Source organism: Saccoglossus kowalevskii, chromosome 17 (genome assembly GCF_978046115.1).
Source record: "Saccoglossus kowalevskii chromosome 17, keSacKowa6.1, whole genome shotgun sequence".
In the NCBI taxonomy this organism is placed as follows: domain Eukaryota; kingdom Metazoa; phylum Hemichordata; class Enteropneusta; family Harrimaniidae; genus Saccoglossus; species Saccoglossus kowalevskii.
The window spans coordinates 13,011,919-13,027,593 of NC_140657.1; the positions used below are offsets into that span (position 1 = coordinate 13,011,919).

General features: G+C 36.0%; 1 protein-coding gene across 1 annotated transcript; it reads right to left on the bottom strand.

The window, feature by feature from the left end:
• Positions 1 to 8,818: 8,818 nt before the first annotated feature.
• Positions 8,819 to 14,105, bottom strand: LOC100373552 (TNF receptor-associated factor 2-like). Its single transcript, XM_085491848.1, has 7 exons — positions 13,942 to 14,105; positions 13,649 to 13,715; positions 12,988 to 13,089; positions 12,530 to 12,694; positions 11,828 to 11,902; positions 11,617 to 11,703; positions 8,819 to 11,339 (listed from the first exon to the last, which is right to left on the bottom strand). Exons 1-7 carry the CDS (start codon positions 14,091 to 14,093, stop codon positions 10,323 to 10,325), a joined length of 1,665 nt encoding a protein of 554 aa, XP_085347974.1. The 5' UTR covers positions 14,094 to 14,105; the 3' UTR covers positions 8,819 to 10,322.
• Positions 14,106 to 15,675: the final 1,570 nt, after the last annotated feature.

The following is a 15,675-nucleotide window of genomic DNA, read 5'->3' on the forward strand; positions in this document are numbered from 1 at the left end:
CAAAAAAAATATTAAAGTATTTTTAGTTCGTTTTTTTTCTATCCAATCATGGACAGAAATAACAGAAAATGAAAAAAAAACACACATCCAAGACGAGAAATGGTTTGGTCCGAGTGTAAAATGTGCGTCAAATGAGGTGCATTTGTATAGTTTCAGTGGGAGTTGGGGGTTTGGAAAATAACTAAAGGAATTAAGTTTTTTATCTGACATCGATCTTTTGACGTCGTCCCTTAACTACTTCAAACATCTTAGTTGAGTAGGAAATATGGGTCCCCATGCACCCCAATGATATATTTTTTTAACTTATATTTTTGGAATCGTCAGGTTGGCTAGTACAGGTATTTTGATGTTCCCACTGTGAAATTGTGTCCCATGACGTCACTAGGCAGCCATTTTGGCAGCCATCTTGGATTTTTTACAGAAATCAATGATCGGTAGAACTTTTGAACCAAACATCCCAGAGAGACAAACAAATGCATTTATCCATATAATTTGGACATGGGGAGTTCAATGAGAATGTTATTTTTAATATTGAAGCAGTATAAATGTTCGAAAGCCAAAATATCTTTTTTGGTCAATTAGCATAAGTAGTAAACATAAGTACACAATATTATGCATACAAAGCAATATTTATTCACCAGTATATCTGTAAACTAAAGTTAGTGAAAAGTACAAAAGCGTAGTTCAGTTGACATAAAAGTTGACTGAAAAATGATATATTTTTTTTCGCTACAGGTTTTGGTAATGTCATCATTTAGTCGTCATCACTTAAAAAATCTTCATAATCAATCTCTTGCTCCTCTTCTTCTTTTTCCTGGTCGTTATCTACAGTTTTCACCAGCAAGTCAATTAGAGAAGAAGGGAGGATCGGACCACATGACTACAACGGCTTCAAGATACCTTTCTCATTCTGCCCAGCCCTGTCCTGGATCATATGGTTTGGGGGACCGATAATTTACACATGCAACATGTGGAACAAGATTGTCCCTACTGGAAAGATCCACTTTTGATTTATTTGTCAGCTTTTCATCCTCATTTTCATCCTCCCCTACCAGAGAGAGCCAAGTTGTCATAGGCAACATACTTCTCAAGGACGATGAGAGTAGAGGGGTCCTGCAAAGCAAGGTTGAGGGTCTCACGACTACATGACTGGACAAGATTGAGTAGAGCTGCAGGATTGGTTATCTCAATTTCTTCTTCTTCAATGAATTTCTCAATCAACAATCGTTCCATGGCTTCACTGACAGTTTTCAGACAAAAGAGAGCTTTGGCGTATGCCTTCCCTTTCAACACACTAACTAGGCAGCCACTTGTGATGAGTTCAGCCTCAATTAGTATTTCAGAGTATCCTGAGCCTCTACACTTGCGACCAGTTACCATGCCCATGTAATTCATCCCAGTGTGGAATGGCCCTATTGTGACAATGTGTTTCTTGTATTCATCTGGAAACTTCCAAATTAGTGGTAGTGCCTTCATGCAACCTCCAAGGTCGAATGTGTTGAGGACTCCTGTTCCACCTCCATGGTAGCCTCCTCAGACCTCTTTAGCAGCTCCTTAATGACAGAGTACTCGGTGAAGGGTTGATTAATTGGGGTGAAGTAATCGATGGTTGAATTTTTGGAAGGCTTGACACCAGTTGCTGATATAAAACCACCAAATCCTGGATTGAGTTGTTTTTCTCCACTGCTTCCATCCACCCATGCAAATAACCAGGTTCGATACTCTTGAATACACTTCAAGTACACTTCTTTATTTACCATGGGTTGAGTAAACACAACTCCATCAGGAAATTTTGGTCTCACTCGACTATAGATGTGGATTGGTACCAGTGTTTCAGGAGTGTCAACCTTCAGTGAGCGTATCATGCTTCATTGAAGTAGAGGAAGTATTCGATCTTGGCTGGTTACATCTAATCCTGGTTTCACCTCCTGTATCATGATTCCACCAGCACTGTTTATGACATTAGGGCCATGCATGTTTGTTGTTATTTTGTTCATGTTGTTCCACTCAAGATGAAACATATCATTCCCTTCACCAGTGATTATTTTTGGAGTGAGCGAAGTGGAAACCTCATCAATAGCATGAGTTAGTGCAGTCTCAAGTTCCAAGCTGAAGTCATATGTCTCACAGTGACCTAGTCTGTTGAGAATAGTAGTGAGCTGTCTACTGCGGTACATGTATCATATGGTGGTGTACAGAAGGATGTGTTTTGATAACTTCCACTCTCCTTTTGTTACAGCTCGACAGATATCCTGCAAAAAGAAAACAAAAATAAGAGAAACTGGAATGACTCAAAACTATTTAAAAATTATCGAGAACATTATTATTAAGACGTGTCAGACTTAATATTACATACCTGGCCAATTGAAAGCACTATACGTCTAGTCTTCTCACATATACCCATGTCAGCATCACCAGAGATCATGATATTAAGAAACTTGACTAACTCAGCGGGAAGAAGTGCATCTGGTGAGTGCAACTCAGGATCATCTGCTGTAGGAGGCCAAAGAAGTGGTTGTAACTGATTGAATGCTTGATTGATTTTAGTACGAAGAAGCTCGGCCACTTCATGGTACTTGTCTTTTGATCCAAGCTTATATGCATATGTCACTGCATCTGCAACAGACATGTTGGTACTGTACACCAGGTTATAGGTGATACAGCCTTTGTCTAGATTGACCTTTGCAAAGGCAATTGATTTATGAATGTCATGGTTCTCAAGACGAGCCTTTAGCTTCTCACTCCTATAAGCTGGAATAGCAAACCCATGTCTTTCCAACTATTGTATGTAAAGAAGACGCAGTGATGTTAGCTGCACAACCTCCGTTTTTCCAACTATAAAGTCCTTGATGAAACCAAGTACAGTATTGAAAGACTTGAGATGAGCATCAGCAATGCGACCTTGGTCTGTGTTGTACACATAGCGAGAGGATTGGGATTTATCACGCATGTGATTAACATACTGCAAATTGAATGACTTGCGACATGACTGGTGGGAATTTGCCTCTCGTGCAAACAAGTCTTCACCTTGAACCATCCGATGGAGACTGATATTCCCCACTTCTAGTGCTCTAGACTCTATCTGTTTCCAGGTTGGTTCATAGAGGGTTCCACTCTTGTCCTTAAATACAGAGAATTTACTATACTGCTCAGTTTTTCCTGATACTTTAACTTCCTGCTTTCCACAAAAGATACATTCTGGAGGGAACATGTACATGACAGAAGATGGTTTTCGGGGAGAACGTGATGTTGACGCCTCATTAGATGGCATATTAGAACTCTTCAGACGATCTTTGATTTTAGTGATGTTATGGTAGCCGCCTCTGTGACAAGACTTCTTGGAATGTTACTGCATATATCATCCATTCTATTTGTTGAATCTCTGGGTTCACAAAGTCGTTTGTCACGAATATCATGCAGCTGAGCTAGCTTGTCTGTTGCAGATCCTTTAATTGTACTAAATAGTGTGAAATATCCATGATGAAATGCAAAATGCATCTTACATGAGGACGCTTGTGTACATCTTTAGACACACTACCACTACTTACTTATGCTTACTTGATTCAGGCATGTTTGTCTACCACTACACTATTGTTCTATACTAGCTAAGATTGTTTAGTTCACAAGCACCACCACCGATTACTATATATTTTACACCACACCAAACTCTGAAGACAGAAAAAAAATACTGCTTTGAAATACCATGCAATTTGGTATAAATGTTACTAATTTGGTTATACAATCCAATCTATATATATCTGTATTACCTGATTTTATCACAACCAGCACCAGACTTGTGTGCCTGTGGATTAATAGGTAGTGTGAATCCTAAAAAAATATCCTCTGTATTACAGAAATAAATGGTTACTGCAATAGAGGTGACAATTCAGTTTTGTTGACCCAATGAAAGAGGCTATGATCGCCTTGGTTGACAAAGCAAAATTATACCACTTTAAATACATGGAAAGGTTTATTACACCAAAATTGGAAAACTAATGTACTGAGAACACAAACATGCCTTATTTCGACAAAAACTCACGAACTTTGGACGCACAAAATCGTCAACTCACAGCCTGGGTGTGCGATAATTCATGTGTGCATCAATGCGTGCGCGAAATTACATGTGTACATCGATGCATGCACATACGCGCACTCTACACGTTGATCGCATTTGATTGCGTGACAGTGAAATGTGTGAATCTGATGTGCATATACTTAAATGACATGTTTATCATTGTTACTGGTCAGGTTGAATATATGTTACGATGCGGACTTTTTATTGAAAATTATACACAGTTTAAAATAGTTATTGCAGGTTTAAATGGTTTTATTTATTTTTTAAATCATACAAATAACATTCTCTTTGAATTTCCCATGTCCAAATTAAATGGAAAAACGTATTTGTTTGTTTCTGTAGGATGACTAGTTCAATAGTTGAACCGATATTGTTTTCTGTAAAAATCCAAGATGGCCGTCAAAATGACCACCTAGTGACGTCATGGGACAAAATTTGGCAATGGGAACATCAAAATTCCTGTACTAGACATCCTGAGGATTCAAAAAATATAAGTTAAAAAAATATATCATTGGGGTGCATGGGGACCCCCATTTCCTACTAGACTATCTCTTTAATCCCGACAACAGAACTGCTGGATAGAAGAGAAGACTTAGAAGATAAGCACACCAAAAATGATCTATATTTTCAAGTATGTACGTAACCCCACAGAGGCTCTTTTAGTATGTACATTATAATAAGCAGTAAATACCGTTACTTTTTTTTTTGAATTTGTATCTGCAATTTGTCTTCAAAATGCGTCCAATTAAAAAGTAGAATATTATTTCAAGACACTTCGTGAAACGAAAAAAAAAATGTCTACAGAATAAATAATCAATGTTCAAAGCACTACCCACGCTCGGATTTAGGGGGAGGCGTGCCAGAGATACTCATGTGAGATACACATGTGAGATACCCATGTAGTTACAAAAAGATACACGCTATACAATATAACAGGCGAGTTATGAATTATAACTTAAATAGACTAGATTATAGGGAGGGGTAAAGGAGTGCTTATACACTCACACTTGTGCCCATTACAGGAATATTCAAGTTTCCAATGACACTATATTATAGTTTAAGATGGTTCGAAGGTTTTTCGAGGGTGAAAACAAATGTCATAGTCCTTTTGGTGTTTTTACAACTACCTTACAATCTAGGGAGAGGTGCCGTGTATTTATAAATATTCGCGAATAAGATTGGTAAACTTGCTGGAACACCCCCTCCTCAAAAATACAAAACATGATTTTCAGTTATCGTAGTCGTCCGACTTAGCACATGCCTGACTCAGCCCCCCTCCCCAATTTCGGGGGTTCAAATGTCACGTTCGACCAAGCGTCCACCCTTCCCAGAAAACATACCAAATTAAACCCTCAACACCCGGTCATTGAACCTTGTTTTATTTTGCGTTAAATATTTTACCACACTCAGTTTATCCTTTAACAATTTTTAATAACCATTTTTTTCAAATCTCGCCATTTTTGTCGAAATCATTTTTAAACATCGGTAATTTACTTTTGCATAGCGTAGTGAAAAAAATAATAATATTCGAAAAATCCCTTCAGTACAACACTAGCATTTTAATTTTCAAATTGTGAATCACAAGTTGTTTTTTAAAATCTTGCCGTGTTTTCGTCGAAATCGGTTCAAACAGGTCATATTTGAAAATGTAATCATCAATATTCAGACATTCCAGGAAAATTGCGTAAGTATACCACATCGTTCTTATTGATTAATTGACTTGATCTGTTAGGTCAGAGGGTGTTGTTGCAGGTCAAATCGTGCATATTCAGACATTCTAGGAAAATTGCGTCAGTACACCACATCGTTCTTATTGATTAATTGACTTGACCTGTTAGATCAGAGGGCGTTGTTGCAGGTCAAATCGTGCATATTCAGACATTCCTGGAAAATTGCGTCAGTACACCACATCGTTCTTATTGATTAATTGACTTGACCTGTTAGGTCAGAGGGCGTTGTTGCAGGTCAAATCGTGCATATTCAGACATTCTAGAAAAATTGCGTCAGTACACCACATCGTTCTTATTGATTAATTGACTTGACCTGGTAAAGGCGTTGATGCAGGTCAAATCGTGCATATTCAGACATTCCTGGAAAATTGCGTAAGCACACCACATCGTTCTTATTGATTAATTGACTTGACCTGTTAGGGCGTTGTTGCAGGTCAAATCGTGCATATTCAGACATTCCTGGAAAATTGCGTCAGTACACCACATCGTTCTTATTGATTAATTGACTTGACCTGTTAGGGCGTTGTTGCAGGTCAAATCGTGCATATTCAGACATTCCTGGAAAATTGCGTCAGTACACCACATCGTTTTTATTGATTAATTGACTTGACCTGTTAGGGCGTTGTTGCAGGTCAAATCGTGCATATTCAGACATTCCTGGAAAATTGCGTCAGTACACCACACCGTTCTTATTGATTAATTGACTTGACCTGGTAGGGCGTTGTTGCATATCAAATCGTGCATATTCAGACATTCCTGGAAAATTGCGTCAGTACACCACACCGTTCTTATTGATTAATTGACTTGACCTGGTAGGGCGTTGTTGCAGGTCAAATCGTGCATATTCAGACATTCCTGGAAAATTGCGTCAGTACACCACCGTTCTTATTGATTAATTGACATGACCTGGTAGGGCGTTGTTGCAGGTCAAATCGTGTATATTCAGACATTCCTGGAAAATTGCGTCAGTACACCACATCGTTCGTGCAGAGAAACATAATAGGTAAAATTACTTCGCATCGCCAATTTGTGTACTATCTAAATCATTCAACAACTTGAACAAAGATTACGTTGAAACGATTGACTTCGACTGTTTTCCTACCGAACCTAATATTTTTTACACCATAAATTATATGATATATAAATATGATTTAATTAAATGAATCTATCCATACCCTTACTAAATTGTACGCCTCAATAGTATATTAATTGTATACATATTCTGTACAAAAAGTATACTTTTATTGAATTTTGTACATCATATGTATACAAAATTCATGCATACAATACAAACAGCAGTACATTGTTTGTATACAAACTTTATGCAAATCTATTATTGTATATTTATTGTACACTAGAAATGTACAAGGTTTCCACAAATGATTAATAAACATATACATTATGACTTAGAATCGGGGAAACCCCCACAGAATGCATGTTGAATCATATAAGAAAAAAAAAGTATAATGTCGACACAAACTGTATAAGTTATTGATTTCGCATCTCGTTAAACAGTACAATTTATGTGTACATAAAATGTACAAAATATAAATGTAATAATAAGTAAATACAAATACCAGCTATTGAGTATTATGACGTACATTGGGAAAAATGAAACCCACCAGACTCATGAAGTAGAACTTTAAATTTTCAATTTTTTTAAAAATCATTTTCTGAATTGCACTTTATCGATTTTTTGTATACAAAAGTGTTCCAAATATGGGTTACTTCTTGTACACACAAAAATATACATAAATTGTGTAAATTTATTTGCCTAATGAATTTTGGTAAGGGTAACTTTCTGAGTAAATCTAAATTCTTAGTCCTTGTATGAAGGGCAACCCCTTTTGAATAATTTATGTGAATCGCCAATAAGTTTGAGATATAAATGAAAAGTCATTATCAAAATGATGTTTTCATGGCAATGGGCAATTTCCAGCAAATTCTTCCCAATGTATCAATCTTTCTAGGGAACCCTTCCAGAAAACTGTATGATAATCAAATCATAATTTGTTGAGCAATGAATGTAAAATCATTACGAAAATTACTGTTTCCATGGCGTCTGGGTTGACATCTTTACCAAATTCTAGTCACGTTATCTCTGTCCCCAGGGCAACCCCTCCTGAAAATGTTATAAATCGTCACTAATTGTTTGAACATGATAAACAATCATTTTTTCATTGAGATAAGGGGTATATTTGTCACTGTTTCCAAACATATTTTCCTATGGTAGTGTAATAACATTTTCCTAGTTTGTATTTTTTGTCAATTCCTGGGTGAGCGTCGGATCTGATCGATGAGATCGCAGAACATGATACGAATCATTGTGTTGTAGCTAACTGTATGTGTGTGAAATAAACAATTTGGCATATTTCCAAATCGACCTGACTGCACCACAATGAGGAGGACAGTTTGTTGACCCTATATACGTACATAGCCTAAACCACTCCTACGTATACGTGTCCCCTGACGTGCTTGTTATGGTATGAAACACTATTACGTACGTAAACCCGGGAGTGTCATTTGAAATGGTACTCGGTACACGAACACATTTGTTATGAGCGGTTAAAGGTTATTACAGTGTGAGTTATCTGAACTCTGCCACCATAATAAAGGCAATGACGTTTCAAGGGAAGTGTAATTGCACACGAATGCCAGCGATGTCCACAGTAAGATTCACTGATTGTATGGGAAGTGTAATAGATGTGCCTTAAATTGCCGAATGCTCTAAATGGGTTGCCATAACAAATAACAAATTCGAGAAGGAACTAAAAGATTTGTAGCTACCTGTTGGTAAAGTGGACTATAAGAAAAACACTGCAAATTAAAAGATATCGAACATAGTGTTAAGGAAGAAGAGGAGAAATTTGTGTGATTTTTTTTTTTCGAAGGAGATTGTGATAAAGTTGACGATACGAATAAAGCGGGGGAATATTGTGCTATTTAGATGCGAAGATTGTTGTGGGTTAAAAAGAAAGAAGGCCGCAAAATATTGAGACATAGTGAAGACAAATTCTGCACATGATCATGGAGATCAACGTTTAATGAGGCAGAGAACGAGAAGTTAAAGGAATTTACATTTACAGGGGCCATACTCTAAAAAAACAGGAAGTAAATAAAAAGTTGAAAGATGAATCTCATTAGGACGAAGAACTAAAACAACAATGAACAATACTTAATTATTTAATTAATTAAAATTGTCATTGTGTGATACGAGTGGGATATTTGTGAGACATAATGATCCAAAGAATGTGCATGATGGCTATTTTTTAAATCATATTCAACAATACACGTGTTAACTTGCTAAGTTTTATATTCTGTTATATTGTTCCGACGTGAAGTTTCGACTATTCTTGAAGCGCCTCACTAAATACTGTAAACGTAAACCAACAATACCAATTATCGAATAACAGAAACACAACACGTTTCGTTTTTAATTGTTTATTTATACCAAGTGTATTCCCATTTACTAGTAATTCACCGCCACTGTTTACCATGGAACTTCTAATGATTACTCATCAGAAGGTTATTGCAGTGTTTAAAGTTCGTCGTTGCATAGGAAAATACATTTATTACAGAAAATAAGAGATAGTTTTCAAAATTAGTTTTTACTATAATTCTTTGAAAGACCAGATAGTTGGTAATGTATCTTAACAATAAAATAAATAAATAAATAAAATAACACTGTTAATATTGGAGGCACTTTCATGTTTTTCATTAAAATGTATTGGTTTGATAAAAAAAAAGCAAGTGTTTTATAATAAAAAGAGTAGTGCTTTTTTAGAAAAGTGTTTTCGGGAATTATTAAAACGTATTTTCATGACAATTAAGCACATTGTAAACACACAAAATTCTTTTCTTTTCAAACAATATGTGTAAAATAAATATTATGGTATGTATTGCCATCGATCTAAAGTCAATTAATCCATCACATTTTTTTGTATAGTCAGTGGAACCCACGTAGAATCACTTTGTAATCATCAATAACTGTTATATGTTTTATTGTATGGGTTTTAGATTCCTTGATTAACCATGTTCCAGAATGGTACTTGACAATATTGATAAAAACGATAAAATAAATAAGTATATACACAAAAATAGCAAATTGTAAAAATATTTACACACTATTTTCAACGTAACCAATATTATGGAATTTAAAAAGAATGGCATTTCAATAATGGCAATGGATAGGTTTTACAATACGCTTTTCAATAGCATCTGATTTCAAAAATATGTAATTGTCCAAATGATTTTCCAGAATTAATGCAAAATTTGATAATAATAAACTGAATATTAAAGAACGGATTGCTTATTTTGTTTAGATTTAAACCCAGATAATGTTTTGTTCAAATTCTGTAATGACTATTCGGAACTTGGGCTGTGTTGAAAAAAAAAAATGTCAAAGAAATATAGTTTATTTAGGTAACTTTTTTCAGTTTAGTATAGATTTTTTTTGTATTTTAAAACCATCACTACAGATTGTCTAATGGTCAGCCCCTCATAAACCCACACTAATGTTAATCAATGTCACTATTGTCAACAATGATCTTGATGTACGCCACGTCGTCTTTGACGTATGCATGTCGTGGACTATGAATTTGTGCAAGAGGCATAAACAGAGGACACCCACTTGCGATATTCATATCTTGGCTGGGTCGTTTAAATGAGTTTGATGTTGGGTCAGGTCTGAACGCATCGATCACGTGCTCTCGGTGATTTTGATCTATCCACATTAGCGTGACCTTCTGCCGAAATGGCCATCTTAAAAGTCCGTCAAAAGTTCCTCTCATAATTACAAAGAACAGAGAAACGTGGTTACCCTTTCCCATGCCATCCCCATTAAGGTAAATACGAGCGCACATCTTGTAACCATGACGACTGGTAAAGAAACAAGGGGAGTATATCGAGGTGGTTCTCTGTGAAACTGCGTCGCATTGTTTTCGTGCAAAATCTGTTATTTTCCACACTAAAACTCCATCGTAAGACGCCATCTCTAAAGACTGAATTCGTAAATCTTGTTCCGCAAGTGCTACATCTTTCATTGCAATAATTCTATCTTGTGATTTGATCTTTCGCTCTAACGCTTCTGAACGTTCTCTTTCTCTTTTCAAACCCATTTCTACCTCTTTCAGTTTGTCAGCTTCTTTTTCAACTTCGTTACTCAAAACACCTACAATACCTTCGTATGTCGTGACCTTAGTGTGTAAAAGTTTTGTCTTGTTGCCCATGTCTTCGATTTTCTTGCCTTGCTCTTGGATGAGTTCTGTCTCTAGAAGCCCATTTGGATGCTCAGCCGTTCTCTCTGACTCTGTCAAGCGTTTCTTTACCTGAGTTTCCAGGTCATGTACGCTGGTCGTCAAACTCTCGATCCCATTTTGCTGCTTTTCGACCGTTTTTTCAATGTTCGTAACGCTACTGAATTTGACTTTTACGTCCTGTATCATGGCTAGAAATGGTATCAGGTAGTGAAACAGCAATTGTAGATGATGAACTGTGTATTCGTGATGGTGTTCTTCCAGCTTCTCGTGGTCCACCTGGAAAAATTAATGCACTATGTTTGTTACAGTATATAGTCATATAAGTTGTCTGAACATCCTAGTAATAGTGTAATGAATCAGCGAATCATGTGTGTTTTCCTATACTATTTCCAGCATGTGTCCCTGTTCACGCCAGTACTGGTATATTGTCTACGGTACTTGTTATTACTAGTATATACCAGGACACGGGGTATGCGGCTTACAGTAGCGCAGCAGTTCAGTCTTTCCTGGTCATGATGATGGATTGATGTCTATTATATAGATGTCGACGTACCTTTTTATCACATCCAACTTTCTCGAATTCACATGAAACAATTCTCTTGCTACAGTCTCCATTATTTGCATCAAGGTGTAATTTAAGCTGTAATGATTAAAATGAATCACATTGATAAATTATCGTTGCATTTTAAGTATGAGTAAACAAGCCGTGTCAATATTGAATAACAAAATTCATGTTTAGTAAAAAATATAGAAATGAACCATACTTCTCCTCTTCGTATGTTCTTTTTATGACAATTTGGGCATTCCAATGGCACCTCGTCACATTCTCCAGTATGCATCTGAAATGATTAAACATGAATACAAATTAAGTATATAATATATTTATTTTCATTCGTGAGTACGAGTTACTATCATAATATGATCCCATCCTATACATTTGTCATCGTAACGCCATAAGTTACAGCGTGTGGTAATTTTGCGGTATTTTACGGGGTATTTTCTTTCTACCATAAGGAAATGCGAATTCCAAATATGGAATGATTACGAGCGTAAGCGTCCACTTATACTAAAAACAAATAAGGCTGCCATCGGGGTTTGACCGGAATCCAAACAAAGAAGTTTCCTGATTCTGTTCTAAACATTTTTGATTTCGGCATTCCCATGATGTATTCTTGGAAGGAAAAGATGTATAATAACAAGGTTTGTTACGAGAATATCTCAAAGTATGCACTCAGACAGAACTCCGCTGCGCGTCGGCCGATACTCCAGCTGTACTGTAATAACCTCATATTATTATATCAAGTAATATTTCCCACTGAAATTTTACTACTAATTGTCCTAATTTTACTAAATGTATCCAAGCAATGTTTTGTAGCTCATGGATCACGCATTTGCCGGTCATTATAAAACAATCGTGTGCAGCAATGCAATGATGATGTAATGCGAGAATTATATATTCAATTTACCTTAATTTCCTTATATGGAAGTTGAACATCACAGTAATCACACTGTACGACTCTCATGTCACACTCTGTACGTAAATGATGTGCAAGAGCATCTCTTCTGAATTGTACCTCACATCCACACTTTATACAATGTATCACCTGGCCGGGACACTCATCAACATGTGTCTGTGATTGGAATAATAAACGTAAATATATTTGATATTGGTGTATCACTATCTACGTCGTGATGATACGATGATGTGAAATTAAATTGTTATGAATAAACTATCCGTCCATTTTTCAATTACGTCGGTTTCATGACCTAGAATTCTGGTCGGCCTGCTTTGATATACTGGAATAACATGATTATAAATTGTCATTAACCTTCGATATATCCTGTTAACCCTTAAAGGGTATAGGTGTGTTTATATTGCTGATGGTGATTTGGATGACCTTGGACCTAAGCCAAATACTCTTACCTGGTCGTATTCTTTGAATATTCCAGTCCAGTCACATCCTTCATTTTGACAATGAACTTCATATTTACTCAGCTCTCGTTGTATAGCTTTATCTTGATGGCACTATCAAATATAAATTACATATTAAGTATGGTATTGCCGGCCAGTTAGAGGGTGACACCACAACCAAATAAAGGGAGTAGGAAAATTGTAATTTTTAAGCAAAATATTAAAAATTTAGTTTGTCATTGCCTTTTCCCACTGTGCGCGGGGCATTTACCAAGTAAACATTATTGATTTTGTTTTAGTTCTGAATGTTTTGTTGTTCTGTATGTTGTTTCTCTTGTCGTTGTTGTTATTATTGGACATTCCGAATACAAATCTTATCATATTATTGATGAAGATCACTGATGAGCGAAGTATCCCATTTTGTAAACAGGCGCGGCGAAGGCTAAGGTTGTCGGCAAGGAAAATAGTTCATTATACAGGACTACTCCTCCTAAATAAAATATTAGTATATTTTTTTGATAATATTATTTTTTTCATAATCCCTGTGGTGACACCGGTGTTGGTTCGAATGGCAGTGATAACATGGACCACGTGGTATAATCATTGCAAATACAAAATTAGTGCGAAATGTGTGCCTTTAATATTGGTCATAGGTAACTAACTCATTACTTACTTCCCCTGTACTAAGAATAGAGTAGTTCCCTTCTTCCTTGCAGGCATTACAAACCGGGGGTTTCTGTCTGTTAGAGAGAAAACAGGAAATAACACTATTTGGTGATAGATGGGTATTTCATATTTATATGAAAACTCTTTAAAGAGTATTGTCACATTTATTCATGAATAACAATGAGTTGTATACATACATGTATATATAATTGGAGATGTCATTTCATAAAATCGCGGTAATTCTTGGCAACAATGACCAGCCAATAATTAATATAACATTATCGTAAAATTTAAAATTACCTTAAGAGTATTAGATCGAAGCAGGTTTTACAGAATCGGTGTCCGCAATATGTCTGTATTGGTCGCCTTAAAATCTGTCCACAGTGTTTACATTTGTACTTGTTTTCAATCGAACTACGTCTGAATATATCAGTTGAATATCCGTGTTCCATTCTACGATTTGATATGGTGAAAGATTTTAGAGTGCAATGTTCTTTTATACTATTAATTTTGCTTACGTACTACAGGAAGTGTTCAATGCCGCTGTAGTCATCAATGCCACGTCAACAGGAACTCCCTCTCATGCCAACTGTAACGATACAAGGGGCATTTTCACGATTGTCGCGATAACATGCGAGGAGTTACCCGTAGTTTCATGAATCATGGTAGTTTCTGACGAAATCTGTACTTCCCTTAATCTGGAAATTTCGTTTCCCCAAAAACAAACCAAAGTCGGCCAAACAATTAAGGTAGCGAGACTATTATTTGTGTTGAAAATTACGATTTTCACATTTATTTATTAATTGATGAAATGCACCATAAACTTTCATATGATAAAGTCAATATAACATAGAATGTCATGTAAGTTGGTTAAAATGTAGATTTTCTGAAGGGAAGCAAGGCAGCCTCAGTAGTGTTTTCCAAAATCAACAACACAGGTTTAATCTGTGTGCCTATAAGTTTCAAAGATAAATTCAAGACAAAGCAATGTTAGGATGTGTTATCAGTAGCTATCTGACACACAATGAGTGTTTCCAAACGTTTGAGTGGTTTGTCTCCGCCCCTGTTTGTTTCACAGATTAGTCATTTGCATATGAATGTGTCAGACACAAGGTCACACAGCCACTGAAAAAAATCATTGATTTTGGTGTTTTCATATGCCGAATTTATCCAATTATAGCTATCCCATTCCTTTATTTTTTGGTTTCCAATAGCCTTACACATTTGGATGTCCCTACACATGGTAAAACAGACCTTGATGGGAAAACAAATTGATTGTGCCGATAAACAAGCTTGAAAATCTTTGCTGTTACTTCATGGACGTTTTCTAGGAGTTTATGTTTTTCAAAATACAAGGTCTTTAACAAAAAATAACGTATACTTATTGTCGTCGGATTAACACCAAATTTTCACAGCTTTAAGGTGACAATGAGAGGAACTTGAATGTGTCCAGACAAACTATTTCATCGATTATTTACCAACGAGTTGTGGTTTGAGTTGGGGGCAATGCGACTAAAACAGTAATTGAAATTCAGGACACTATTTTTTAAAACACGTTGCTTGAATAAAACTAACCAGACACATTCAATTTACCAGACTATTGAACAACTAGGAAAAGTGAAAAAAATACTTCTTATCGCCAGCATAAATGCGTAATTTTTTTTTTGACAGAAAAAGTAATTTTTCACCTTTGATTGAGTAACGCGTCGCAGAATGCAGATACGGGCATGCAAATTACACTTGTGAAAAGCTTGAAGTCCGGCGATTCTAAAAATATATACTTTCCCGGGTCTATTTGGAGCCATTTAGTCACAAATAGAAGATGAAAACAAGTATGCAAATAATAGTCCCGCTACCTTAAGTCAAACACTTTTCTAAAAACTAAATAGCTAAATAATAAACAAGTCAATATTGTATTACATGTTACATTGACGCTAGTATGTACTTTGTACGTAACACCTTTTATGTAATACTGCCAGCTACGTTGAGATTCAGAAATAAAGCTATCCAGTAGTCACTGGTGGACAATCATTA